General features: G+C 49.5%; 1 protein-coding gene across 1 annotated transcript in view; it reads left to right on the forward strand.

The window, feature by feature from the left end:
* The window catches only part of LOC136662153 (hexokinase-2), a 55,221-nt gene extending 32,543 nt beyond the window's left edge, over positions 1 to 22,678 (forward strand). The window contains exons 6-18 of the mRNA XM_066639219.1: positions 505 to 604; positions 1,328 to 1,511; positions 2,715 to 2,870; positions 3,753 to 3,986; positions 5,441 to 5,745; positions 8,613 to 8,761; positions 9,881 to 10,000; positions 11,155 to 11,250; positions 11,670 to 11,769; positions 13,028 to 13,211; positions 16,107 to 16,262; positions 17,786 to 18,019; positions 20,269 to 22,678. Coding sequence (XP_066495316.1) covers positions 505 to 604; positions 1,328 to 1,511; positions 2,715 to 2,870; positions 3,753 to 3,986; positions 5,441 to 5,745; positions 8,613 to 8,761; positions 9,881 to 10,000; positions 11,155 to 11,250; positions 11,670 to 11,769; positions 13,028 to 13,211; positions 16,107 to 16,262; positions 17,786 to 18,019; positions 20,269 to 20,413 — 2,163 coding nt within the window. The 3' untranslated portion in view covers positions 20,414 to 22,678. The remainder of the gene's footprint in view (positions 1 to 504; positions 605 to 1,327; positions 1,512 to 2,714; positions 2,871 to 3,752; positions 3,987 to 5,440; positions 5,746 to 8,612; positions 8,762 to 9,880; positions 10,001 to 11,154; positions 11,251 to 11,669; positions 11,770 to 13,027; positions 13,212 to 16,106; positions 16,263 to 17,785; positions 18,020 to 20,268) is intronic.
* Positions 22,679 to 25,469: the final 2,791 nt, after the last annotated feature.

Genomic DNA, 25,469 nt, shown 5'->3' on the forward strand with positions numbered 1-25,469 from the left:
CTACCTGACTCACTGAAGCTCTAGTGATGCGTCCGTTTCCTTGAGTCACGGCCCCTTTACTGCAGATCCTGTCTTCAGCACAGCCCATCCAGTTGGGAGGCCAAAGGGTTGCTGGAGCCCTCTTGAGCCTGTGTCTCCTTGTGTTCTCCATAATGCAGAAGGGTATCCCAAAAGTTCTTCCCAAATTGTCCCTGGCTCAGCTTTTCCACTGCTGGCTGTTTCATGGAGCTGTGATTGTTGGTGGCTGCAGTGTGTATGGTGTTCTGAGTGTTGAAGTTCCCACACTCTGATGTTAAGTGTGTGTGTGTGTGTGTGTGTGTGTGTGTGTGTGTGTGTGTGTGAGAGAGAGAGAGAGAGAGAGAGAGAGAGAGAGAGAGAGAGAGAACATGCACTAGGCAAACTTGCTAGCACTGTTCCGGGCAGCTGCTGATGGCTGTCAGGATCGGTGCCATAAACATGCCTGACTTTCGCCCACTCCTGAAATGATCCCTTCTTGTGTTGTAGGATTTCGATCTCGATATTGTTGCAGTGGTGAATGACACAGTTGGAACGATGATGACCTGTGGCTATGATGACCACAACTGTGAAGTCGGACTCATTGTTGGTAAGGTGGGGTGTGTGAGAAGGAGGGCCCCTTGGCACCTGTGGCCTCAGAATTACAGGCAAACCAGAACCAGGGAGGAAGTTGGTCTCGAACAGCAGCTAAAATGACCAGCAGACGGGAGCATCTTCCCTGTGAGGGACGGCTGAAGCATTCAGGGCTTTTGAGGTTACCAAAAAGTCACTGATGGGGGGCAGGATCAGAGGCTAATAAAATGTGTGGCGAGAGAAGTTTTTCTGCCACTCTCCTGATACTGGAATGAGGGGCCAGCCAGTGGAATTGTTGGGCAGGAGATGTAAGGTGGACTAAAGCAGAGATGGCGCAGACTTAATGAGAATTAGTGAGTGGAACTCATTGCCACAGATCTAGGGATGGCTTTAAAAGGGAACTAGATAAATTCACAGGGCGGTCTGGCACTGGTTAGTAGTTATGTTTAAGTGGACCTTCCAGTTTCAGGAGCAGTCTATCTCCGAATACCTGTTGCCAAGGGGCAGTAGTCGGGGGAGGGCTGTAGCCCTCATGCCCTGCTTGTGGGGTTTGTCAGAGGACTCTAGTTGGCTGTTGTAGAAAATGAATGCTGACCTTGATGGATTTGCATTGGTCTGATCCTTCAGGACCTTTCTGGTGTTCTTATCAAGACAGAGAAGTAAGTGGACTGTTGAGGCTCCCGACCTGCCCTCCTAAACCTCTCCACTCTCCCTCTCTTTCCTCTTCCCTCCCCCCCAGGCACTGGTTCCAATGCTTGTTACATGGAGGAGATGCGCCACATCGACTTGGTGGAGGGTGATGAAGGGCGCATGTGCATCAACATGGAGTGGGGGGCCTTTGGGGATGACGGAGTCCTCAACGATATCCGGACAGACTACGATCGCGACATCGACATGGGCTCGCTGAACCCGGGAAAGCAACTGTGAGCAGAACTCTGGGGCAGGGCTGTGGCTTGATTACACATGGGGGGGGGGGTAGTCTCTTAGCACAGCAGGTGACTTAGGGAGGCTTCCCAAAACATCCCAGTTGAACTTCTGCAAGGCATCTTATGTGGCACTACTTTTGAAGAGTGCCCAGTTGCTCAGGTTGGCACAAATCGCAGCAGTTTGATTTGTGACAGGGCAGGGGTTGGCCTGCTTCTTGCTGTTCTCAAAATGGCCTTGCTGGCTGCTGGTTTGTTTGCTGGACGCAGTTCAAAGTGTTGGTGTTACTCTTGAAAGTCCTTGGGGGCCCGGGCCTGCGTAGGTTGAGCATCTCCCCTATGGAGCTGCCCAGATATGAGGGTCTTCCTGGGAGTCTTACCCCTCTTGGGAACGAGGTGGGTGGGGACATGAGGCAGGGTCTCACCTGCTGTGGATCTTTCTCCCCAGGGAGGCTGGCTTGACACAGTGTTGACCTTTTTTGGTGCCGGTGAGACCCATTAAATTGCTTCTCCCGGCCTTTTGCTCTGGTTTGATTTTGTTCTGCCTTGCTCTGCTGATATTTGTACATCGTGCTGCTTAATAGCTACGCCTTTCTTGTTGAGCAGATCTAGACTTATCGCGCTGGGGTTTTAATAAGCTGTTCTTGGTATCCAGAATTTGTTTGAGCAGCAAATTTGGAGCACCAAAGTTTGTGATTTGGCCTGAACAAAACCCTCCTGGGGGTTGGAGCAGGTTCCTCCATTTAATTCCTTCCAGAGGGAAAGTCCTTAAGAACTATGCTGACTGGCAATACTGTGTACACCCCACTGGTGAAACGCAGGACTCGCACTGTGTGCTGTTGGTTCACGCATTCCTTTTCTGCAGGAAATGAATTCCTGCAGAACCCTTGAAGCTGCTCTTAGCCTTCTGCCAGCTGACTGTGCTGCCTCTCTTTCCAATCAGTCTGAACAAAGGCAAACAGCGCCCCCTGCCTTCTGCACTGTACATGTTGCAAGTGCGAAAGGTGAAATGCAGGTTATGTAGTGAGACCACAAGCTTTTGTGAGGTGGACCCCGACTCCATTTCCCCACCTGCCTATGGGCCCAGCCGCTGTCATTGCCTCAGCTTTGCCGGAAGGTTGTTCCAACTGCTGGGCTTCAACAGCCAGTCATGCACGGGAAGCCGGAGGGCTTGTGCTTGCCTGATTTTTTCTCGCATTGCAGGTTTGAGAAGATGATCAGCGGCATGTATATGGGGGAGCTGGTCAGGCTCATCCTGGTGAAGATGGCCAAGGAAAATCTCCTCTTCGACGGGAAGCGTCCTTCAGGGCTGTTGACCACGGGACACTTTGAGACCAGATATGTCTCTGCGATTGAAAAGTGAGTGGCTGCAACATGACCTTGCAGTGCTTAAAGAGACCAGTCATGCCAGGAGGAAATGGGGCAGGTTAATACATGTGAAATATCACCCATCAGCTCGCAGTGTGTGTGGGGGTGGACTTTCCTAGAAAGCATGAAGCATGGCATGCAGTGAGGCACCATTATGTTCTGCTTCATAATAGTGATTCCAGCATCACCATAATCATGACTCAACATTTTGAATATTTGCCTGTTGAGTTGCTTAGAAAGTTGCTTGAGCAGAAAGCTAGTCCAGCCTGTTCCTTTTCCTCCCATTGGGAGTTTTTACGTCGGGGAATAGTAAAAGAGGGAAAAAAAATTGATCATGTATCCGGTCTGCAGTCTGATCTGGCACAGTATATTTTTATCACCTCATTCTGCTGCCTGTGGATACCAGGCGGTTGTATCTGTGTTGGTCTCTTCAGACATCCGCACTTGGTGCTGCAGTCACAGGTGGGGGAATCTGCACTCCTGAAAACATCCCTGACTGTAATGCTAGGTTTTCTAAGCATGGGGTAATCCTCTGTAGGGGGGTTCAGGACAGTTGCGCATGAGTGGACACCTTGTCTCATGTCTTTCCCACTGCATTTCTTATTTGGCCGGGGCCAGGAAATGGAGTTTTCAGCCCCCTTCCTTCTAGTTGGGACTGGTCTGACTGTTTGGGCAGCCAAAGCAGTCCTGAAAAACATTGGAACGATGCAGGCAGCAATCTGGTGGGGTGATGCAGAATCTGTGCAATGCCCCAGCAGGCATTAGACATGGGCCCTGGATCACGCACAGTCACTTGGGGTTGCTGGCCTTGGAATTGGCCCTTTGGTGCTCTCAGGCTTTCTCTAACCCCCTGCTGGTCTTCTGCGTTCACAGGGACAAGGATGGCCTGCAGAAAGCACATGAGATCTTGACCAAGCTGGGCCTGGAGCCCTCCCACAAGGACTGCGTCGCCACCCAGCGTATCTGCGAGATTGTCTCCACCCGCTCGGCCAACCTCTGTGGGGCAGCCCTGGCTGCCGTGCTCCGCCGCATCAAGGAGAACAAGGGCCTCGACCGGCTGCGTTCCACAGTCGGGGTGGATGGGACTGTGTACAAGAAGCACCCCCAGTAAGTGCAAAGCCCACCCTGCATGGAGACCCAAAATAGGAGGTTAGGAAGCAGGTTTGGCTGAGTCCTTCTCCTGGACACACCAGTTTCCTGAGGCTGGGTAGTTTGTTCCACTCATTCAGGCACACACTAGCTTCCACCACTTGCAACTTTCATGCTCTGGCCACCACCAGATGCCATCAGGTTTGTGTTTTATATTTGCACCTTTGGGTGGATTCAGATCACTATCAAAGCCATGGCTCAGAGGGCCGTCTCCCTCTTGCCACGGCCCAAGGAGTAGAGTGCGAGGGCTCCTGCTTTCAGTTTCCAAAAAACCAGTTCCTCGTTTCATGCAACTGTGTGTGCTAACAAGTGGGAATTTGAAACTGTGGTTTAGAAGCGGGGTCTAAATTCTCACAGACCATTTGACAAACCGTGGCTGGGTCTGTTGATGATCCACCTCTAGAAGTCGCAGGGAGTTGTGTGCCGAGCAGATGGAAGACACAGGCAGGCCAGCAGCTCTAAATGGCTGTTTGTTTGCACCTGGAAGCTCAAACTGTGATTTGGGTTTGCACAACTCTATCTTGGTGTGATGTCTTAGTGGAGTCCCTGGGAGGAGGCAGCCCGTTGAAGCATGTTCTGACTCGGGTGCAACTGGGAATGTGGACATCAGGAGATTCTGCATGGTTGAAGATGGTGTCAGTGTCGTTCATAGGAAGCTGCCTGATACCGAGTCAGACCCTGGGTCCATCTGGGTCACTTAGGGCCCAATCCTATCCAACTTTCCAGTACTGATCTGGCTGCGATGCAGCCCCAAGATAAGGGAACAAATGGTCCCTTACCTTGAGGAGGCCCCCATGACAACCCCTTCACCGCAGAATGCAGCACACACCCCATTGGCACAGATGCCCCGGCACTGGAAAGTTGGATAGGACTGAGCCCTTGGGCAGCATCAAGTAGCAGTAGCAGCTCTCCACGGTTTCAGGAAGGCACTTTTCTCTGCCTTGCCTGGAGATGTCAACGGTGGCACCTCAGACCTGCTGTGAGCAACGAAGGGCTCTGCCACTGAGCCAAGGCCCTTCCCTGTTTGAGTAGGGCTATGTATTTGAATCCCCACTGCCTGCCCAGGAAAAATAAGAACATAAGAACAGCCCCACTGGATCAGGCCAGAGGCCCATCTAGTCCAGCTTCCTGTATCTCACAGCGGCCACCAAATGCCCCAGGGAGCACACCAGATAACAAGAGACCTGCAAGGCTTCCTGGGAATTGTAGTTAAGAACATAAGAAGAGCCCCACTGGATCAGGCCAAAGGCCCATCTAGTCCAGCTTCCTGTATCTCACAGCGGCCACCAAATGCCCCAGAGAGCACACCAGATATAATGCCCCCCTCTGGCTCTGCCATGTGCATAGATTGCCCTCTGAAAGCTGAGGAGCTCAGCGACTCCTGGTCTCACCCCTGTCCTTCCCTTCCGCAGCTTTGCCCGCCGCCTTCACAAGACGGTCCAGCGCCTGCTGCCCGAATGCAACATCCGGTTCGTCCGCTCAGAGGACGGGAGCGGCAAAGGGGCTGCCATGGTCACTGCAGTGGCCTACCGCTTGGCGGCCCAGCACAAGGCCCGGCAGAAGATCCTGGACCCCCTGAGGCTTGACCTCCAGCAGCTGCTGGAGATAAAGAAGAGGATGCGGCAGGAGATGGAGTTCGGCCTGGCCAAGGAGACCCACGCCGAGGCCGCTGTGAAAATGCTGCCCACTTATGTATGTGCCACTCCGGATGGGACAGGTAACGCAGCCTTCATGCTGGCTGGGGGCGGGGGGGGCAAAGTGGGCTACTCTGAAGGAAGAAAAATTCTGCATGCAGCAATCCCAGTTTCTATTCTTGTTGGCATCCTTCAGTCTCAGAAGACCATGGTGTCACGCTCTGAATGGTGGAACAGAGTGTCCTCTCCAGTGCGCGAAGCCTGGGTAAAGTAGGTATGGAGGATAGGCTGTTACCCATGCAGCAAATCCCCCCTCTCCACGTAGCTGGAATGGTCCAATGGAAAGGCAGAGGCCAATACGGTTGGTTCCAGCGGCGTCGCAGGAGTTGCCAGAACGTGACTGTGTTCAGCCATGAACTGCCTCAGGGACTCTGGCTCCAGATTTTGCCTCGAGGTTGACTCCTGAAGCCTTTTCCATAACTGGATGTAGCCACAAGGCAGTGGAGGTTTGGGATCAGAGTTTTCCTTCTCTCAGATGAGCTGCCTTCCCAGGCTGACGAGTCCCATCTACCCGGTGGCTGTTTAGTCGCCTCTTACGACAAGTACAGCCAAACTGAGGGCTATTCTTATCCCCAGCCCCCAGTTTCTCTAACCTGCCTCAATCATGCCTATTAGGCAAACTGTGCCATTCTCTTGTTTTGCTTACAATGGGCCCTTGGCGTCCGTGGGGGAGCTGTTTCAGGAGCCCCCACAGACACGGAATTTTGCAGATAATGAAAGCCGTGGGGGCCGGTGCTGGCAGACTGGAAGTGCCTTCCAGGAGGCCTGCCGAGGCCCTCCCGCCATGGGCTTGGAATCTGCAGATATTCAAATCCTGTGGATAAGGAGGACTCCCTGTATTTCAGTTTGGGAAGAGGAAACAACCTGTATTTATTTTGAGTTTGTAACCTGCTGGATCCCAAAGGATCTCCTCTATGGTGAACTTGTGCAAGGAAAGCGCCCTACAGGTAGACCACAGCTGCGATACATCTGCAAGAGGGATCTGAAGGCCTTAAGAGTGGACCTCAACAGGTGGGAAACCCTGGCCTCTGAGCGGCCCGCTTGGAGGCAGGCTGTGCAGCATGGCCTTTCCCAGTTTGAAGAGACACTTGGCCAACAGACTGAGGCAAAGAAGGAAGGCCCATAGCCAGGGAGACAGACCAGGGACAGGCTGCACTTGCTCCCAGTGTGGAAGGGATTGTCACTCTCGAATGCCCTTTTCAGCCACACTAGACGCTGTTCCAGAACCACCATTCAGAGCGCGATACCAGAGTCTTTCGAGACTGAAGGTTGCCAACAGAGATGTAACCTGCCTCAAAGCCTTGAGAAAGCTGACAAAATTTCAAGCCCAAAAAAAACCATGAAAGCAAGAGATGCCCAAACAGCCTCAGTCGTGCGCTGAAGGCTTGATCTGCTGGAGAACTTTTGCAGTCCTGACTTCTGAGGCGCTCCAGGCAAAGTCTGTGCAATTCCAAGCACAGCTCTGCCACCCTAAAAATCCAGAAGCCTTTTTGGCTTCTTTTAGTTCAAAGTAATTAGATTCTCCACTGAAGTCTGTGGAATCGTGGCGGAGTCACAGCTCGGCGTGCTGACGCGAGCGTTCCTTTAAAGCACTTTGGTCTCACTGTAAATTATAATTTAATGGTGGTATGAAACATTTATAGAACTGTGCGCGTTTGGAACAATCTCCCTAGAATAGCTGCGAGGGCAAAACTGGAGCAATTTGTGACGGCCAATTCTTGGGCCTTGCTCTGCTGCCTCAGCAAACCTCTTTACCTCTCCAGCCCTTTTTGTCTGAGGCGTCTGGCACTCTGTGAGATGATCTTGGAGACCAGTCAAGTCTTCCTCTGGGGAAGGCTGCAGAGTCATTTTTGCTTTGTGTTCCAGGTCTGCTTAGGACACCAGATCTGGGATCAGAAAGAAATTTTCGCCCGTGTAGCAAGAGCCACTGGACTTGGGGGTGTAGAGAGCAGTTGGGCTGATGCAACACACTTTAGTGCTAGAGGCAGAAAATTTAAACCTTCCTCCCGGTCTATTAATTAATGCAGTTCATAATCCACCAGGAAGTTCCTCAGATCTCCCATTCTTTTCAAGGAGACTGGTGCTGGAGAACTTCCCAGCTGCTTGTGTTCAGGAGTCAGATCAATGTGCCTTAAGAACATTGGAGGAACCCTGCTGGATCAGGCCAAAGGCCCATCTAGTCCAGCTTCCTGCATTTCACAGTGTCCCACCAGAGAACACAAAACAAGATGCCCGTATCCTGTTGCCCCCTCCATCATACCTGGAATTCTGAGGTAGCCTACTTCTAAAACCAAGAGGTTGCACACACACATCATGCCTTGTAACCTGTGATGGGCTTTTCCTCCAGAAATCTGTCCAATCCCCTTTGAAAGACAGCTAGGCCAGGTGCCATCACTGCATCCTGTGGCAAGGTGTTCCACAGATTAATGACACGCTGGATAAAGAAATATTTTCTTTGGCCTGTTCTGACTCTCCTGCCGCTCTCAGTGGTGTCCGGCATTTGCCCGGGGCAGCCATTCCTCACTGGTATTTTGGCCCCTGGCTGGACTTTTCTTTTCACTCCATGATGCTTCAGTAGTTGGCACCCCTTTGCCCTGTCCCTTCCTGTGGCGTTTGGCTTCTCTTGCTTGCACCACTTGTCTTTACTCTGGATTCTGTGGATCCATTTGAGGGGTTTACATGCAGGCAGCCTTGACTTGGGACAGGAAGATAAATTCTCTTCCCTACCAGACGTTCAGGTTCTTAACTGCCTTGTTTAATAAGGCACAAAGCTCAGCAACGTTCTGCAGCCGCTTTGGACGTTTGCGGCATCAGTGCCCGCGTCGTGGGGCCATCTTGGTGACGTGATGGGAACGGTGCTTCTCAGTGGGGATGTTCATTTTGCTTTCAGAGAAAGGAGACTTCCTGGCTTTGGATCTGGGAGGCACCAACTTCCGTGTGCTCCTTGTGAAAATTCGCAGCGGGACGAGGCGCAGTGTAGAGATGCACAACAAAATCTACTCCATCCCCCAGGATGTCATGCAGGGGACGGGAGAAGAGGTGAGGCAATCTCACTGGAGATGCGGCAGTACCTTGGTGGGTGGCTTGCACCTTGAAGAGAAGGGTGGATATGTATGTCTGTGCGCATGCTTGTTTGCAGAGCGCATGCTTTGCATCCTAGGCTCGGTTCCTGGAATCTCCACTTGAAGGCTGGGTCTCTATTGGAGCTAGGAAAATGTCTGTTTGTTCAGAGATGCAGGAATGTGAGCCCACTTGAAAGATTTGATTCTAATTCCAGATGTGGGGGGCAGAAGACAGAATCAGGATACTGGGCACTGGACCCTTTGATAAATTAATACTTTATAAGGAGCAGCTGATGGAAAGCATCTGTCAGAACTTGAAGCCACAGCTGGTCTTAAACCTCCTTCCTGCGGGTTGCAGGAAACTCTGGCTGTGCATCACCAAAGGAGGAGGGACCACAGGAACACCAGCCATTGGCAAAATGACTGGGTCACGTGGTGCTAGCTGGCCTGTGTGAAAGCTTCCAGGTCAGTCTGCTTGTGGATGTGAGCAGCAGAGAGGCCATGTTGCTGATCCCTGGGGCATGCCCAACTTGGTTGCACCTCCTTCTGCCATACCATGGCTAAATAGAAGTGTTTCTGATTTCCTTGAGGTTTGCAAGCAGTGTCTTGAACCTTCCAAACCAGGATCAAACTTTGGAGGGACTGCCCAAACTGTAGTTTACTTGTTCAGACCTCATGAGAAACTGTGGTTTGACAAACCAGGAAATATTCTATTTAGCTGCATGTGTGCCTGGAGAAGGGAGCTCTTGTGCACATGTGCAGCTCCATTCATGATAGAAACGTGACATCTGAATGCAGCTGTAGCACGGTGGTGCACATGCACCTCCATATGGAGGCTGAGCCCATCTTGCTCCTTCTGCTGACCACACTTAAAAGCTACCCCTTTTGCAGAACATGGTGGTTCCTCTGATCACACAACAAAGGAGTTGGTGCCATCACCTCCGGTTGCAGAACTGCTTTCAGTAATGTTGGTCGTCTCTGCCCAGGGCAGAGTCATGGTGTCCTGCAGTCTTTCTAATGAAGACACTTATTGCATCCATCAGGCTGGCTGCCAATTTGTGTTCAGCTGAATTTATCCCACGTTTCTTTGTTGCAGCTCTTTGATCACATTGTGCACTGCATTGCCGACTTCTTGGAGTACATGGGGATGAAGGGGGTGTCGCTTCCGCTGGGATTCACCTTCTCTTTCCCTTGTAAGCAGAACAGCCTGGATGAGGTAAGCTTTAGCTAGCTTCTCCCCAGTTCTCCTTGCATCTTAGATCTGGGGTGAGCAGCATTCCTGCTCTCGGGGTCAGCTTTGCTTTTCATAAGAAGTTTGAGCCAGGGTAAGAGAAGGGCTGTTAACTTGGCAGGAGAGCCATCTCTGGTTCAATCCCTGGCAGTATCTCAGGGCCGGGAATGATCCTTCTCTGTCCAGAACCTTGGAGAGCCTCTGTCAGCTGGAGTAGACCACACTGAGCTTGACAGTCTGTTTTTCCTAAGGATGCAAAATGTTAGCTCAGGGGGAGGAGTCAGTGACCCAGGAGCTGTATAGCTGGCTATAAGTAAAAATCCATTCTTGCACCTATAAGTAAAAATCAATTTCTGAATTACTATAGCCCAGCGATTTTCAATGTTTTCCTTCTCACAGCACACTGACCTCTATGGTTTTCACCTCTTGTGATGTCACTTCCAGGAGACTCTTATGGGTTCTGTGACTCTGTTTCTAGGGCAACTATCTGTAGTAACAAATTTGTCTCTCTTCCCCTGTTGGCAAAGTCGGAAGAGGGCTGGATAATTGGTTACTACAGACATGTGCCATAGAAACAGAGTCACAGAACCCAGAAGAGTTTCTCAGCTATTTTTAATTGCTGTGCTCCAAACTCCCACAACACACTTGCAGACCTTTTGCAGCACATCCATGTGCTACAGCACCCCAGTTCAGAATCACTGGTGTAGCACATCATTGTTCTTGCTGCTTAGCTTCTGAGATCAGCCAAGATTGGGCATGTGCAGGGTAACAGTTGCTGCCAGCTCTCCAACTATTGAGGGTCAGAAACCCTTGGCTTGATCTGAAAGTTGAGACTCTCTTTACGTAATGATAAAATTATGCACATTGACAAGCAGTACTGCTGACTTCAGTGAGTCTTTCTGCTCTGTCTGGGGCTGCAGAAAATAATCTCTTCCTGGTAATTTGCAGATTTCTCTGGGCATCGAATTCCACCAGCACTGTGCACCAAATAACTAGAAGTGAATATTAGGACCCTCCCAGGAACTAAGTTCCCGTTGATACCTCATGAATGACTTCTTCAGTCACTAATACCTTCTTTATTTCAATTTCTCTCTCTCTCTCTCTCTCTCTCTCTCTCTCTCTCTCTCTTTTTCCTTAAGGCAATTCTTGTGGAATGGACCAAAGGTTTTAGTGCTACAGGTTGTGTAGGAGAAGATGTTGTGGGCCTGCTGAAAGACGCCATTCACAGGAGAGATGTACGTTTCCCCAATTCCCCCATGTCCAATTCACGTAAAACTGCCCAGTTAAATTTTACTACTGGCTCACATAGATACAAAGCTTCAAATAGCTTTATGAAAATCATGATATTGTGTAGACAGAAAGATCAAGCGCTACAATTCTTTAATACCTGCCAGAGTAATGAAAAATTTGTCACCAGAACGTCTCCCCCAACCACGCCCCCCATCTCCCGCTCCGTGGTCCAGCGGTCCAGGAGACCGCCAAGCCGTGGAGCCCGGGCACCTGCCGTGCGCTAGTTCAGCTCCGGCAGGAGCCCGGCGGTAAGCCCTGCAAACGTGCCTTACAGCATGTTTGTGACTGTGGTCCGTGCCGCGGAGGCGCAGCGCAGACCACAGGATTGGGCTCTGAGGCTGATCATTTCCTTCTTCCTCCTCAGGAGTTTGACCTGGATGTGGTAGCCGTGGTTAATGACACAGTGGGCACCATGATGACCTGTGGTTATGAAGACCCTTTGTGTGAAGTTGGGCTCATTGTTGGTAAGACTTGGAACACACTGTCTTTAAATTAACCAGGCTTTCTTCTGGCTTTGTGCACAGTTTTCTGTGCCAGTATAGTTTGCGTACTGCACCTACAGCCTTGGTCTGCCTGGAAATTTCAAATGGTGCATAATCTTGAACCATGTAGCCTCCTTCTTCCAGCTATTAAGGGGAGGGGTGACTGCTGAGGGCCCATCCAGTCATCCCTAGAAATCCTGATCATCCCCACTCTTTTTTCTTAAGGTTTCACCAAACAGCGCCCACATTTGCTTAAGCTCATCTTCACAATCAAAAGGACGAGGCCCTTGATTTTCTAATTAAAAACAACAAAAACTGATCCTGGATCTTGTGCTTCCTTAAGCACAGGAAAGTGACATTTCCTGTGCCTTAGTGTTTATGATGCCTCCTAGCAAAGTCTGTCCTCCAACACTCGTCCCTTCCTTCTTGTGCTTCTACTGCTGATGGATCTTCCCAACTTGTCTCCTGCATGTCTGTGTCACATTCCAGGAGGCCTTGGGATGCCTGAAGGCCTCAGACAGGAGCATAACTGGATATTGAGAGCACAGAGAGATGTTTTCATTTTAGACTTGAGACTTGCATTCCCCCCACCAGCCTCCCTCCATCTCCCTTCCTGTTTCCATTCTTAGCAGTAACAACATACTCTCTATACCCTTTGAGGGCCCCCCCCCCAGACCTAGAGGTGCTCCTTCCATGCTTTAGACCCGTAGTTCTCAAACTGGTGGGTCACGACGCACCAGTTTATGTAAAGGTTCTCCCATCCCATTAAGGGGTGGGGGAAGGGGAGAGGCAGGGAAGTAATCGCCAGGATCACATCGCTAAGAGGGGGCAAGGGGGAGCTTTCCACTTACTTTTATGTGGGTAGGGCTGCTGGAGGCTGCAGGAGGTGCAGGGAGCCCTGTGCAGCCCTTCACAGGCTTGGAAAATTCAGTAAAAGTGGGCACGAAGTACTTCCTTCTGCAAAATGGAAGTGCTCTGCACCTGCTTTTACTGAAGATTCCAAGTCTCAAGGAGCGCTGTGGAGGGCTGCACGGGGCTCCCTGCACCTCCTGCAACCCCCAGAAGCCCTACCTACATAAAAGGTAGTGGAAAGCAACCCCCTTGCCCCCCCTTAGTGACGCAATCCTGGGGATCGCATCACTGTCCTCGCCCCTCTCCCACCAAGACTTACTGAGGGAGTGAAGCTCCCTCAGAGTTTGAGAATCACTAATTTAGGTCATTCTGCTTTTTACACTCCCAGGAACGGGCAGCAACGCCTGTTACATGGAGGAGATGAAGAATGTGGAGCTGGTGGAAGGGGACGAAGGCAGGATGTGCGTCAACATGGAGTGGGGCGCCTTCGGGGACAGTGGCTGCCTAGATGACTTCCGGACGGTATTCGATGTTGCAGTGGATGAGAATTCGCTCAACCCGGGGAAGCAAAGGTGAGCCCTGGCTTGAGGGACAATTTCTGGCGCCTTTGTCTGCTCTGGCACCCTCAAGAGCTCTCTCTTCATCAGCAGTTTTAAATGAGGCTCTTTCGGTGTGAGGATGTAGTGAATCATGTTTGGAAGGGGAGGTATCCTTTTCAGCTGCACTGAATCTGCCAAAGAAACTCACACCTGGAGGGCAGGATGTCTGCCTGTGAGTTGAACTGGGGTCTGCTCCTTCTGTGCCGCTGATTCCTTTGGAGCTCAGACCTTCCTTTCTGTTTTCCGAGCATTTTGAAATTGATGCGCAACTGATATAAATGACACCACCAACAATGGCGTAGCTAGAGGGGTGCCAAGTACTAAGTTTTGCAGGGAGACTCGGCACAGCATGCAAGTGGCCCCTCCCCCTCTGACATTCCCCTTCAGAGCTATTCCAGGAGGTGGGAACAAAACAAGTCTGGCTCTGAAGGGGAGGGGCTCCCTGCAAAACTTAATACTTTGCACCCCTCTAGCTATGCCACTGATCACTAAAACCAGGATCCACTAGAAATGCTGAAAAATGCATATAAATATACATAACTATATAGAGAGGGAAGTCTCTAGATATGAAATATAAAGTTACTATTTTGTTCATATCAGGTGATGCCATGTTTCTGTAAAAAAAAAAAGGCAGATTAAGAAACAGAAGCTACAAAGAAGCACAGAGCTGTGAACACCAAATTACAATTATATCATCGTATAAACGTAATAAACATTGTTACAAATCCCTTTTATCACAGACTAGGAAATTGGTTTCCTGTTATCAGGTTGTCCTTAGAATTCCAATTAATTCTGAGTTTCAGCTCTGAAATTTTCCCCCTTCCTTCCTGGTTCTGGTAATTAATGTTGCATTGCCTGACCTCTGGCATTTCTACCAGGGCCCACAATATACCTAGATACGACCTTGGACTGGGCAGAGTTGGAGCCCAAGTCTTCACAAGACTGGTACCCACTTGGGCATCTGATCTTCTTCTGTCTAGAACAGGGGTGTCCAAACCCCGGCCCTGGGGCCACTTGCGGCCCTCGAGGCCTCTCAATGCGGCCCTCAGGGAGCCCCCAGTCTCCAATGAGCCTCTGGCCCTCCAGAGATTTGTTGGAGCCCACACTGGCCCGAAGTAACTGCTCTCAGCTTGAGGGAGACTGTTTGACCTCTCGCGTGAGCTGTGGGATGAGGACTCCCTTTACTGCTTGTTGTTTCACGTCTGTGATGCAGTAGCGGCAGCAAAGGAAAGGCCAGCCTTGCTTTGTGCAAGGCCTTTTATAGTTAGTAGTTGGCAACCTTCAGTCTCGAAAGATTATGGTATCGCGCTCTGAAAGGTGGTTCTGGCACAGCGTCTAGTGTGGCTGAAAAGGCCGATTCGGGAGTGACAATCCCTTCCACACTGGGAGCAAGTGCAGTCTGTCCCTGGTCTGTCTCCCTGGCTATGGGCCTTCCTTCTTTGCCTCTTAGCCTCAGACCGTTGGCCAAGTGTCTCTTCAAACTGGGAAAGGCCATGCTGCACAGCCTGCCTCCAAGCGGGCCGCTCAGAGGCCAGGGTTTCCCACTTGTTGAGGTCCACTCCTAAGGCCTTCAGATCCCTCTTGCAGATGTCCTTGTATCGCAGCTGTGGTCTACCTGTAGGGCGCTTTCCTTGCACGAGTTCTCCATAGAGGAGATCCTTTGGGATCCGGCCATCATCCATTCTCATGACATGACCGAGCCAACGCAGGCGTCTCTGTTTCAGTAGTGCATACGTGCTAGGGATTCCAGCACGTTCAGGCCTTTTATAGGCCTTGAGCTACTGCAAGACCTTCATTCATTCACATAAGTTCATCATTAATATATTCATTTATGTAAACTTATGTAAATTTATTCAAATTTTAAATGTAAATTAATTCTTTTTTCCCCCCTGGCTCCCGACACAGTGTCTCAGAGACGTTGTGGCCCTCCTGCCAAAAACTTTGGACACCCCTGGTCTAGAACAATGTAGTTCAGTGGTTCCCAAACTGTTTAGCACCAGAACCCACTTTTGAAAATGAGACTCTTATCAGGAACCACCTAACTTTACAAGACTATGGAAAAAGTTTCACTCTACCGGCTGCTCAACCCTCTGTTTTTATCTATTTTGCTATGGTGGGGGGAGAAGGTCTCTGTTGTTGAATTCCACATTCATAGGATCAGGATCATTCTGTTGGCCTTGCATTCCCCTTCACCTGACCTTTGATAAGAGCCAAGGCACAGTTGCCTTTTGTGCAAGTAAACACGTGTATGGCTCACTTTCACTTTCCATAGGACTCAATACCTTTTTCCTTGTCCGCTTGGAGGTGAGGGGCTTCCTTCTTGAGAGTGAGTTGGGGCCTGTGTTCATCAGATTGGGATCATTCTGGTGGCATTGGGTTCCCATCAGTCTGCCATTGAAAGTGGACCAAGATAAGTTTGCCTACTCACAAGTAAACGCACATGTGGCTCAGTTTTGTGAACCACCAAAATTTGGGTCCCAACCCACAGTTTGGGAACCACTGATGTGGTTTATTCAGATCTGGGAGTTGCATCAAAATCCACCCTAAGCTTTACATGTTTTTCCTGCCTCTTTCTCAGGTGCTTGGGGTGGTACACATATGCACATACCAAGGGACCCCTGCCCCCCCACTCCTCATGTCCCAGGGCACAGTGGACTCTAGTGTCAACACCACCTCTGGGGCCTGAACTGAATCCAGGGCCACCAGTTGCCTTTCTCTGTCCTAAACTCTCACTGAACAAAAGGCTGAGTCAGAATTGCAATCCACAAGATAGTTGGGGAATTACTCTGCAGTCGTCTTGTGCTGAATTCTTCGTACCCTGAAAATGACTGGGGGACTTTCCCCCCACTGCTCTTTTTTCTATCTCAGATATGAGAAGATGATCAGCGGGATGTACTTGGGAGAGATTGTCAGGAACATCCTGATTGACTTCACCAAGCAAGGCCTGCTCTTCCGTGGGCGGATCTCGGAGCGGCTGAAGACTAGAGGGATCTTTGAGACCAAGTTCCTGTCTCAGATTGAGAGGTGAGGGTTGAATCTGAAGAGTCAGGTCAGAGAGAGACTCTGGCCACAGAGAACTGTAGGAGGCCTCCCTGCGAAAGGGCTACTCCCGCGTCACATGCCACTCTCAGCCTGTGTGTGTGGTTGTGCTAGGTAACGCAAATGTTGGGATGACCAGAACCTTTGGGGAGTGCATAGGGAACAGTGGCTGACATAATGCGTTATGGAACTTGACCTAGCGTTTCTAGAACTGGCCAATCAGGCTTCAGGCAGAAGGATGCAAGACTCTCATCATGTTTGTCCTGTTCAGTCAACCAGGGTTGTCTGTGCACTGCAGAGCCTATGCCCTTGCCATACATGCATCAGTCACATGCTTCTGCTATTACACTTGTATGCAAGTTGGCAGTGCTTCATGCCACTTGCAGGTCTGAAAATGTCTGGGTCCCCAGCTGTATGGAGTTTGCCTTCACACATACAGTTGTAGACATACTGCAGATGTACCTGCCGCCATCATGAGTTGGCATCCTTCAGTCTCGGAAGACTATGGTGTCACACTCTGAATGGTGGTTCTGGAACAGAGCGTCCTCTCCAGTGCGCGAAGCCTGGGTAAAGTAGGTATGGAGGATAGGCTGTTACCCATGCAGCAAATCCCCCCTCTCCATGTCACTGAAATGGTCCAATGGAAAGGCAGAGGCCAATACGGTTGGTTCCAGTGGCGTCGCAGGAGTTGCCAGAACGTGACTGTGTTCAGCCATGAACTGCCTCAGGGACTCCGGCTCCGGATTTTGCCTCGAGGTTGACTCCTGAAGCCTTTCCCATAACTGGATGTAGCCACAAGGCAGGGGAGGTTTGGGATCAGAGTTTTCCTTCTCTCAGATGAGCTGCCTTCCCAGGCTGACGAGTCCCATTTACCCAGTGGCTGTTTAGTCGCCTCTTACGACAAGTACCGCCAAACTGAGGGCCTATTCTTAGGCCTATTAGGGCCTATTCTGCCGCCATAGATGTAGTCAGTGCAGAAGATGAACCTTGTGGTCCGGACAGGACTCGTCAGCCTGGACTGATGGTGCCTCTGGCTGCCGATGTCTGTCTGACTGCTGCCTCCCCTGGCCTGGAAGCTTCTTCTCTTCTGCCACACTCCTTGATGGAAGTTCAGACCACATCATGTCCCTTTGATGGGATCCGTTAAGAGCTGAGCTTCCCTCTCCCAGCTTCGAAGGCAGCTATTTTCAACCAGTGTGCAGTGGCACATTGGTGTGCTGCCAAAGGTCCGCTGCCACAGGAGTTTGGAGCACAGTGGCTGAAGATCACTGAGAATCTCTTCTGGGTTTTATTTCCAGGGCAATTGTCTCTGCTAGTGAATTGTCTGTCCCTCTTCCTCCACTGGCTCTGTGAAAGGTTTGTCACTACAGATAGTTGCCCTAGAAGCAGAGCCTCAAAAGAGCCCAGAAGCTGGAAGTGGCATCACAAAGAGGCGAAGACCTTGGAGGTCAGCATGCCCTTGAAAATCTCTGTTCTGAGGCTAAATTCTCTCCCTCCTGTCCTGACAGTGACCGCCTTGCCCTGCTCCAAGTCCGCTCTATCCTCCAGCACCTTGGCCTGGAGAGTACATGTGACGACAGCATCATTGTCAAGGAGGTCTGCACGGTGGTTGCTCGGCGGGCCGCTCAACTTTGCGGGGCAGGGATGGCGGCCGTGGTGGACAAGATCCGGGAGAACCGTGGACTGGACTTCCTCAAGGTCACTGTTGGTGTGGACGGGACCCTCTACAAACTTCATCCCCAGTAAGTGGCTCTGCGTGAGTGAGGAGTTTGCTGATGTTCTGCCGTCCCTGCAGAGTTGACGGCCTCATTCTTGCTTCTGCTCAGGCCTGGGGGGATTGAGAAAGTGCATCTTTGTTTTGGGTGTGAGAGGCTCTGGCGCTCTGTCCCATTTGCTCCATTACAGGTGACTTGGCTCTTAGGGAGGAGTAATAGCTCAGAGGTTGCAGCTGCAGTACCAGGCAGTATCTCAAGGGTGGCAAGTGTTGGGGAAAGGCCCCTCTCTGCCCAAGATCCTAACGTTTCCCAGACTGTGGATCAGGACTCACTGGTGGTCGCGACCTGATTCCTGGTGGGTCCTGAAGTGCTGAGCAGAGCCTCCAGTGTAAACACAAGTACTAGCAAGATCAGATAACTAATTGCCTCAAGCCCTGAGGTTGTTCAAACATCAGATAACTGCTAATTACTCTGCAAACAGCTCAGCTCCTGGAGTTTGCAAGACAGCTGCTAATTGCCTTGAAAAAGAGCTCAGCGGCTATTTTGTACACTGCAGGAGCTAATTATCATGCAAAGTGCTCGGCTTCTGCAGCTTGCAGGCATCTGTACATAGAGAGACATATGTACATATGTGTTTTAGTTGATGCCCCCAAATAAAGAATTCGAAAAACCTCAGAAGATTTTATGTCTTCTTAGTTTTTCTGAGGAGAAATGGAAAAGGAAGGAGAGCATTCGTTAACGTTCATTAGGGCTACCTCGTTAAAAGAAGTAGATCAATTCTTTGTAAATAAATATTTGTGTGTGCACAAATAGATCAATTCTATTTCTTTTATAGATATTTTGAGATTTTTAAATAAACCTTTCTAGATCATAAACCTAGCTGGGTCCCCATAGAGTGTCACTTTAAAAAGTCTGTCCCAGTGCTAAAAGGTTTGGGAATTCCTGTCCTGGAGAGCTGCTACCAGCCAGAGAGGATTGTTGTAGGCTAGAACGACCAGCAATCTGACATCTTCATACACTTGCAAATTTGGAAGCATGTGTCTTCTCCCCCCTGTCCCCATAACTTCACTTTTGTGCCCAGAGCCTCTGCCCTGTGACCTGACTGCATGCAAACTCCAACTGAATTCTGCCTCTGTTGGTTATGAGAACTGAAACCAGATTTCCTGCTTGCTGGAAGGGGTTGCTTAGCTCCCCTCCCCACTCCCTAGGACTGTGGCAGTTAAGACAACAAAGAATCTTGGGGCATCTTAAGACCACTTATTTCAGCAGCAGCTTTTGTGTCCATTTCACGGACAAAGTTACTGATCAATGTAGTCAGCTGGGGAGCCACTGTTTCTATGGACATTCAGACAGATAGAATTTGAATTTGGGCGTTTCACGCTCTAGGAAGTGGGCTGTAACCCACAAAAACTTCTGCTGCCATAAATCTGTTCATCTTTAAGGTGCCATAAGATTTTTTTTTTTCTTGCTTCTCTGCTTAACCCCTGCTAATTGGGTAAGAGGCACTTTTTCAAGTGGGTGCTCCTTTTTTAGCAGGGGGAGAGTAACTGGCCTGCCTCACCCCAGCACTGTCTGTTCTAGTGGCTGTCTGCTGGTATTCCTTTGCATCTTTTTAGATTGTGAGCCCTTTTGGGACAGGGAGCCATTTAGTTATTTGATTTTTCTCTGTAAACCGCTTTGTGAACTTTTTGTTGAAAAGCAGTATATAAATACTGTTAATAATAATAATAATAATAATAATAATAATAATAATAATAATAATAATAATTCTCCTGCAGCCAACTATCCCTCTGGGAGTTGTTTAAAATGGTTTCTATTGTTATTTGTCAATTGAAGGCAAAAGCTACAAAACACAGGAACAATTTAAGACAGCAGTTCTCAAATGTTTTAGTGCCGTGATCCACTTTATCCTCTGATGGGCTGCAGCCTGATGCTCTGTGCCACGCCATAACTTTGGTAGCTTCTGCAGGGCATTCTGCGCCTACAGAGGCCAGTGGAGTGGGTCATGGGCCTGGCACAACCAGGAAGTGACCTCTGGGAGCTCTGGGTTAGACTTTGCAGCATGGAGGATCAGGTTGTGGCATGTGTCACGACTCAAGAGTTTGAGAAATGCCGATTTAAGCAAGAAGGCACTTAAAATGCAAGAGAAAAAGTGAAGGGGAGGGAGGAGAGGCAAGAAGGAACCAGGGTATACAATTATAAGCCCTGTGGTGGAAACTACACCTGGAGATCAGACCTGGCCCCCTCTCACCTTTCTCTCCATGTGTGTCTTTCAGCTTCTCCTCTGTGATGCACGAAACAGTTAAGCTGCTGTCGCCGAAATGCCAAGTCAGTTTTCTCCAGTCAGAAGACGGCAGCGGGAAGGGTGCGGCGCTGATCACCGCAGTGGCGTGCCGGATCCGGGAGGCTGGCCAGCACTGATCAGCCGGGCATTGAGAACTGGCTCCCCCAGCGACACAGCTGTGGGGGTTTACCACTCCTCTACAGTCTCCTCCTCCCCATAGAGGCTGAATCCCCACCATGTTTTTTCCCCCGACAAGGCCACCACAGAAACTTGGGGTGCCCCTGTCTCCTGTATCCGGGTGTCCCTTTAGCTCTTCTGCATGCCATACGAGGTACATATCGAGTCACACTTAAAGTGGTGTTTGAGTGTCTGCCTCCACCTCCTGCTCAAAGCCAATCTCTTTTATGCAGCGCTGGTGTCGTTCAAGACCCACTGCGATCCCCACCTGTCTCTTCCCTAGAAATGAGGAATTAAGACTTCCAGTGGTCCCCGTCTCATGTCTCTGTCTTTGCATCAGTACAAGCAGAGCATACAGAAAGAAGATGAGCCAAATCTCTCTGAAGACCAGGCTGAAAGATCTGGCAGTGGTTTTATTTCCACGGGGATCATGCGGACTCTTTTTTTTTCCCAAAGCACCAAGTTTGGGATCAGTTTCCAGACTGGAACGTTAACTGAAGGATACCAAGTATCCACAAAGGAAGAATGGAGCCTGCTTTTTGTAGAAAGCACCTTTCCACTTGAGTCCAAGGTGTGTTGTTAATTTGAACGGCCAAGTATGTGCCTGGGAATATTTGGGGGCTGAGGGGCTAGTCCCGTCTTCCAGCTCATCCTTCCCCTTTCGCTTTATGCCGAACTCACAGCTTTGGTGGGTGGTGGTTGCTGTGGTTATCCCTACTTTTCGCTGCTCCTTTAGATAGAGCAGCCAACAAAGACTTCCCTCTCCACAAAGCACACAGTCTTGATCATGGAACATGAGGGATAATTTGTCCTTTTGGTGTGTGAAGTAGCACCTTCACCTCTCACCTCACTTCTGCCTTCCTTCTCCACGTAACAAACGTCTTGCAGCAGCATGTCTTGTTCTGTACATAGCCTTGGAAAGCCAAGCAGGGGTCTCTCATGTGCAATGCTGGGAATATTTTTGCATGGGCCAAGAAGAGTAGTTTGCAAAATGAAGCATCTGAGAGTGAGCAAGTGACTGAGTCAGGGAGAAATGAGAGGCTGAATCTGTGATTGCGATTCCCAAGGAGAAATCTTCGGAGCGTCGCTTTTTTGTGCTTGCACAAAGCCATGCCTTGCTACAGATGTCGGAAAGTTCTCACCCATCAGTTTTGGGATTTGTCTCACGGTGCCCTCTTCCACCCCGCCGACTCTCCTTCACACTTCTTCCCTTTCTGTGGTACGTGCACAAGAACTTTGCACACAGACTGTGGCAATGAAAGGTGGTTGCGTGGCAGCGGAGTGTGGGCAGATCCTTGTGTCCTCATCAATAACGAAAGCCAAATTAGCGTTAGCAGAACAGAATAAGGCCTGAGGGGAACTTGTTTTGGGATGCTAAAGCACTGAATGTTTGTCAAGTTATTTCGTCTCTACCCGCAAAACTGTGTCACTTTCGTCCATGTTTGTTTTCTGTAGAAGTCGACTTGAATTGGAATGTTCAGCTTCCTTAGAATCCAGTTTTGGCCTTTTCTCTCCAGTCTTACAAGAAATCAGGGATACTCATAATCTCTACATGCACCGAGTCCCGGGGTGGTTTCAGTTTGGCCTGTGCCTCGCTCTCAAGCTTTTGAGACCGGCAGAGGCAAGGAGGGACGGGCAGTGCTGGTCGTGTGCACTCAAACCTTCATTATTAACCTTTTCTGAAATATTTTTGTGATTGACATCTTCAAGGGTGAATGCCGAGGGCCATTCTAGGTGGCTTCCAGTTTGTCATTCTTTGGTCTTGACTGCAAAGAGGAGATTGTGATGCATTCCTCAGTCACTGCCATGGGAGCAACCATAGCAGTTCCGTAACTGCCAACCAGCAAATTTGTATTTAATGTAAAGAACAAATATTTTTTGGTATCTATTTAATAAGCGGTCATGTGTGGCCTCCAGTGTACTCAAGAAATCCTTGACCAGGATGTCAGTTTGAAGAGAGAATTTTTTTGCTCTATTTTTTTTTTTAAATATCTGTATCTATATATTTATATAGTTTGGAATGACTGCAGTGCCGAAAGAGCCTCCATGAATTCAGGTTCAAACCACCTCAATATTTCTGTTTTTGTTTAGGTTTCAAATTTTAAATTTTTTATAAAAACGTCAAAGTCGCAAAAAAGATGAAAACTTTGAAATTGTGTGCAGCAATAATGAAACAGGGGTCTGGTATTTGTCTAACATCAAGTCTAAATCTATATATTTTTATATAAACAAAGAAGGTTTTGATTCATCCAATACCAAACAGTGTGTGTGCGCGTGCAATTTCTTTTTTCTTGGAAATAATACTGTTGGTCTGCTGAAATATTTGAAATGTGAGTGTTTGATCTGCTATACTGGAAGCGACGAGAATGACTGTTTTTCAAAACGTCAGTTCAAGAGGTTGCCCAGCTGTGCCCTCTCCTGCAATGCATAATTGTATCTCGCCAGTAGTGAACCTTATGTAGTGAATAGCAAATTTTATTTTTATAATGGTTGTTAATTAAAAGGGGGAAAAGCAGTAATAAAGGTATGTTCGTGTGTCCGTCTGACAAATTGGATCCAGACTCTGCAGCGATTAGTGAGGCCAAATACCGGGGTTTTAGAATACTCTGCAAACACAGAAACAGGAGGCCTGCTAGAGCAAACTGATATACATCAATTGAGTCCAGTGTCTTGTGGCCAGCCTCTGGGAAGGAAGTTCACAAGCAGGGCACTGAATGTGCTGACTTTCCCCTCTGGTTTGTCCCTAGCATCTGGTTCTCACAGGTGTAGACTGCGCTGAACATGGAGGTTCTGTTTTGCAATCCTAAGAAAACTATTGCTCAGTGTTTCTCAACCAGTGGTAGGGGTACCACCAGTGGTACTTGAGGTGGTGACTGGTAGTACTCATGGGACTCTTGGACACCTGCTGTGTGGCAGTGAGAACAGGAACGCGACACAAGAAACAGTGTAGCAGGCTCCAAAGGGTGCTTCTCCATGCTCGTAAAAAACCCTCCTGTCCACCCCGAGCCTTTTGCTGGTGTTTGTTGCATTGCATCTGGCCTCCCAACCCAGAAGTAACTGGCAATGATGATGTCATTACCAGTTACTTTCAGTGGTACTTCAAAAAATGTGGACCCTGTGAAGTGGAAGACAGATGTTGAGAAACACTGGTATTGCTAGATTAGACCAAGGTCTGCGTTGCCTTTCAGTCTGGTAAACTCTTTCCAAATGATTTTGGGAAATGCGCAGGCAGGGCTACCCCATCACCTGGGACTCATAGGCTCCATTTTAGCTCTTGGGGCTAACACCATCAGTAGACCTCCTCCACCACCACTTCTGTGAGCTGGTCTGCTCCTTTTGAAAAGCCATCGAAGGTGGTGGCTGTCACCACAACTCGTGGCCATGAATTCCATAACTCAGATGCTCTTCTCTTGTAGCAGGGAAAAAAACTCCAGGATTCCTTGCTCAGTGGCAGTTGACCAGCAGGCACCACCTCTGGTTGGATCTCTAAAGTTGGAGCTTGCAAATTTGGAAAAGGAGCAGTAGCTGTTCCTTCGCAATCTGAGTTTTTCCTTGGCAGACTGGCCAGGATGGGTGGTGGCTCTGGGCACCCAGGAGTCACGTAAAAGCAGCCACTGAGACCGCTGCTTCTGAGTAGAAAGGAAAATGGAAAAGTGTGTTGTCAGACTGGCACCATCCTGCCTGGGCGCACAGCAAGCCCCCTCTACCCAACTGCCCAAAGTTCCAAAGCTGTGCCCTGTGTGAGCAAGGGTGTCTTCTGCCTCTCCATGACTGCCCCATTCCCAGCTTGGCTGCAAGGAACTAAGCATGTTGTTGGTCATTCAGAGACTGCAATTTCAGTGGCTGCATCTGCAGCCCCTTCTGTTCTGTGTCAGCCAGGAGAAAGGGGAAAAAATTATGGTATTTTCTGAATATTGGAAGGTAAAAATGGGTGGGGGAAAATTACCCTAAATACTATCTCCGCCTCTTTCAAAATGATCTGTGAGATCTTCCCGAGTGTGTTCCTCTAGAAAACATGAATCTTGTCAGTCTGTGTATGATAAAGTTGAATCTTGCACACATTTTTTGGTGGCAGAATGCACTTTCCCCTTCCAGGGATTCTTGGCCCTGCCTGAAGGTGAGGGTGACTTCACTGGTGTTGCAGGGCTGGACCAGTTTTTTTAAAAATTTAAATGCACTCTTTTAGCTGTAGCTAACCTCTGGACAGAGTTCTATAGAGGGATGTGTGGGGAGGCAGGTGAGGCAGAGCCTCCCCATGGGAGTCTTTCAAAAAGTGCTGCCGCTATGTGAGGCACCCAAGCACCCACAACCCACAAGCTTTGCGGGGTCTGGGGTCCAGGGTTACACTCTGCATGTGGGTTGTGGGTGCTTCGGTGCCTCACATGGCAGTGGTGCTTTTCAAAAGACTCCCATCTTCCTCAGCTGCCTTCCCACCCACATGTTCTACATCCCCCCAAAGGACACAGACTCTTATAGCACCTGAAAGCCACTTTGCAGTGCCATATGAGAACATCTGTGGTGGTGTTGCCAGTTGCTGCTTTTGGAACTGGATGTTGTTCATATCTGTAAGGCTGGCATAGAGTTGTCACAAATTGGACGTTTCATGGCCACTTGTCCCCACAGTCCACCATATCGTTTTCTCTCCACCTGTGAGCATGGATGTACCTACTGGCCAATGGTCAACAATATTTCATGCACCTGACAAATTGGATTCTGGTCCAGGAAAGCAGTTATAGCATGATGCCCATGTTCATTTTTAAGGTGCCACAAGACTTTAGTGGTTCTTGCTTCAAGGAATTAACATGCCTGCCTCTTCTGATGTAAGCGATCATTTCTCTGTGGGTGTCTCCCAGAAATGACACTGTGGAAAGAGAGCAAGTGACCTGTTGGGAATTCCCTCCCCCATCCCATTCAGGGATCTTTTGTTTGATTTGACCCACAGGGAGAGCCACATCCCTGGGGCAGGCGATGAGGTGTCTGTATGGAAAGGCAGCAGTGATCCCAGACGGATCCACC

Source organism: Tiliqua scincoides, chromosome 11, assembly GCF_035046505.1.
Source record: "Tiliqua scincoides isolate rTilSci1 chromosome 11, rTilSci1.hap2, whole genome shotgun sequence".
Lineage (NCBI taxonomy): Eukaryota > Metazoa > Chordata > Lepidosauria > Squamata > Scincidae > Tiliqua > Tiliqua scincoides.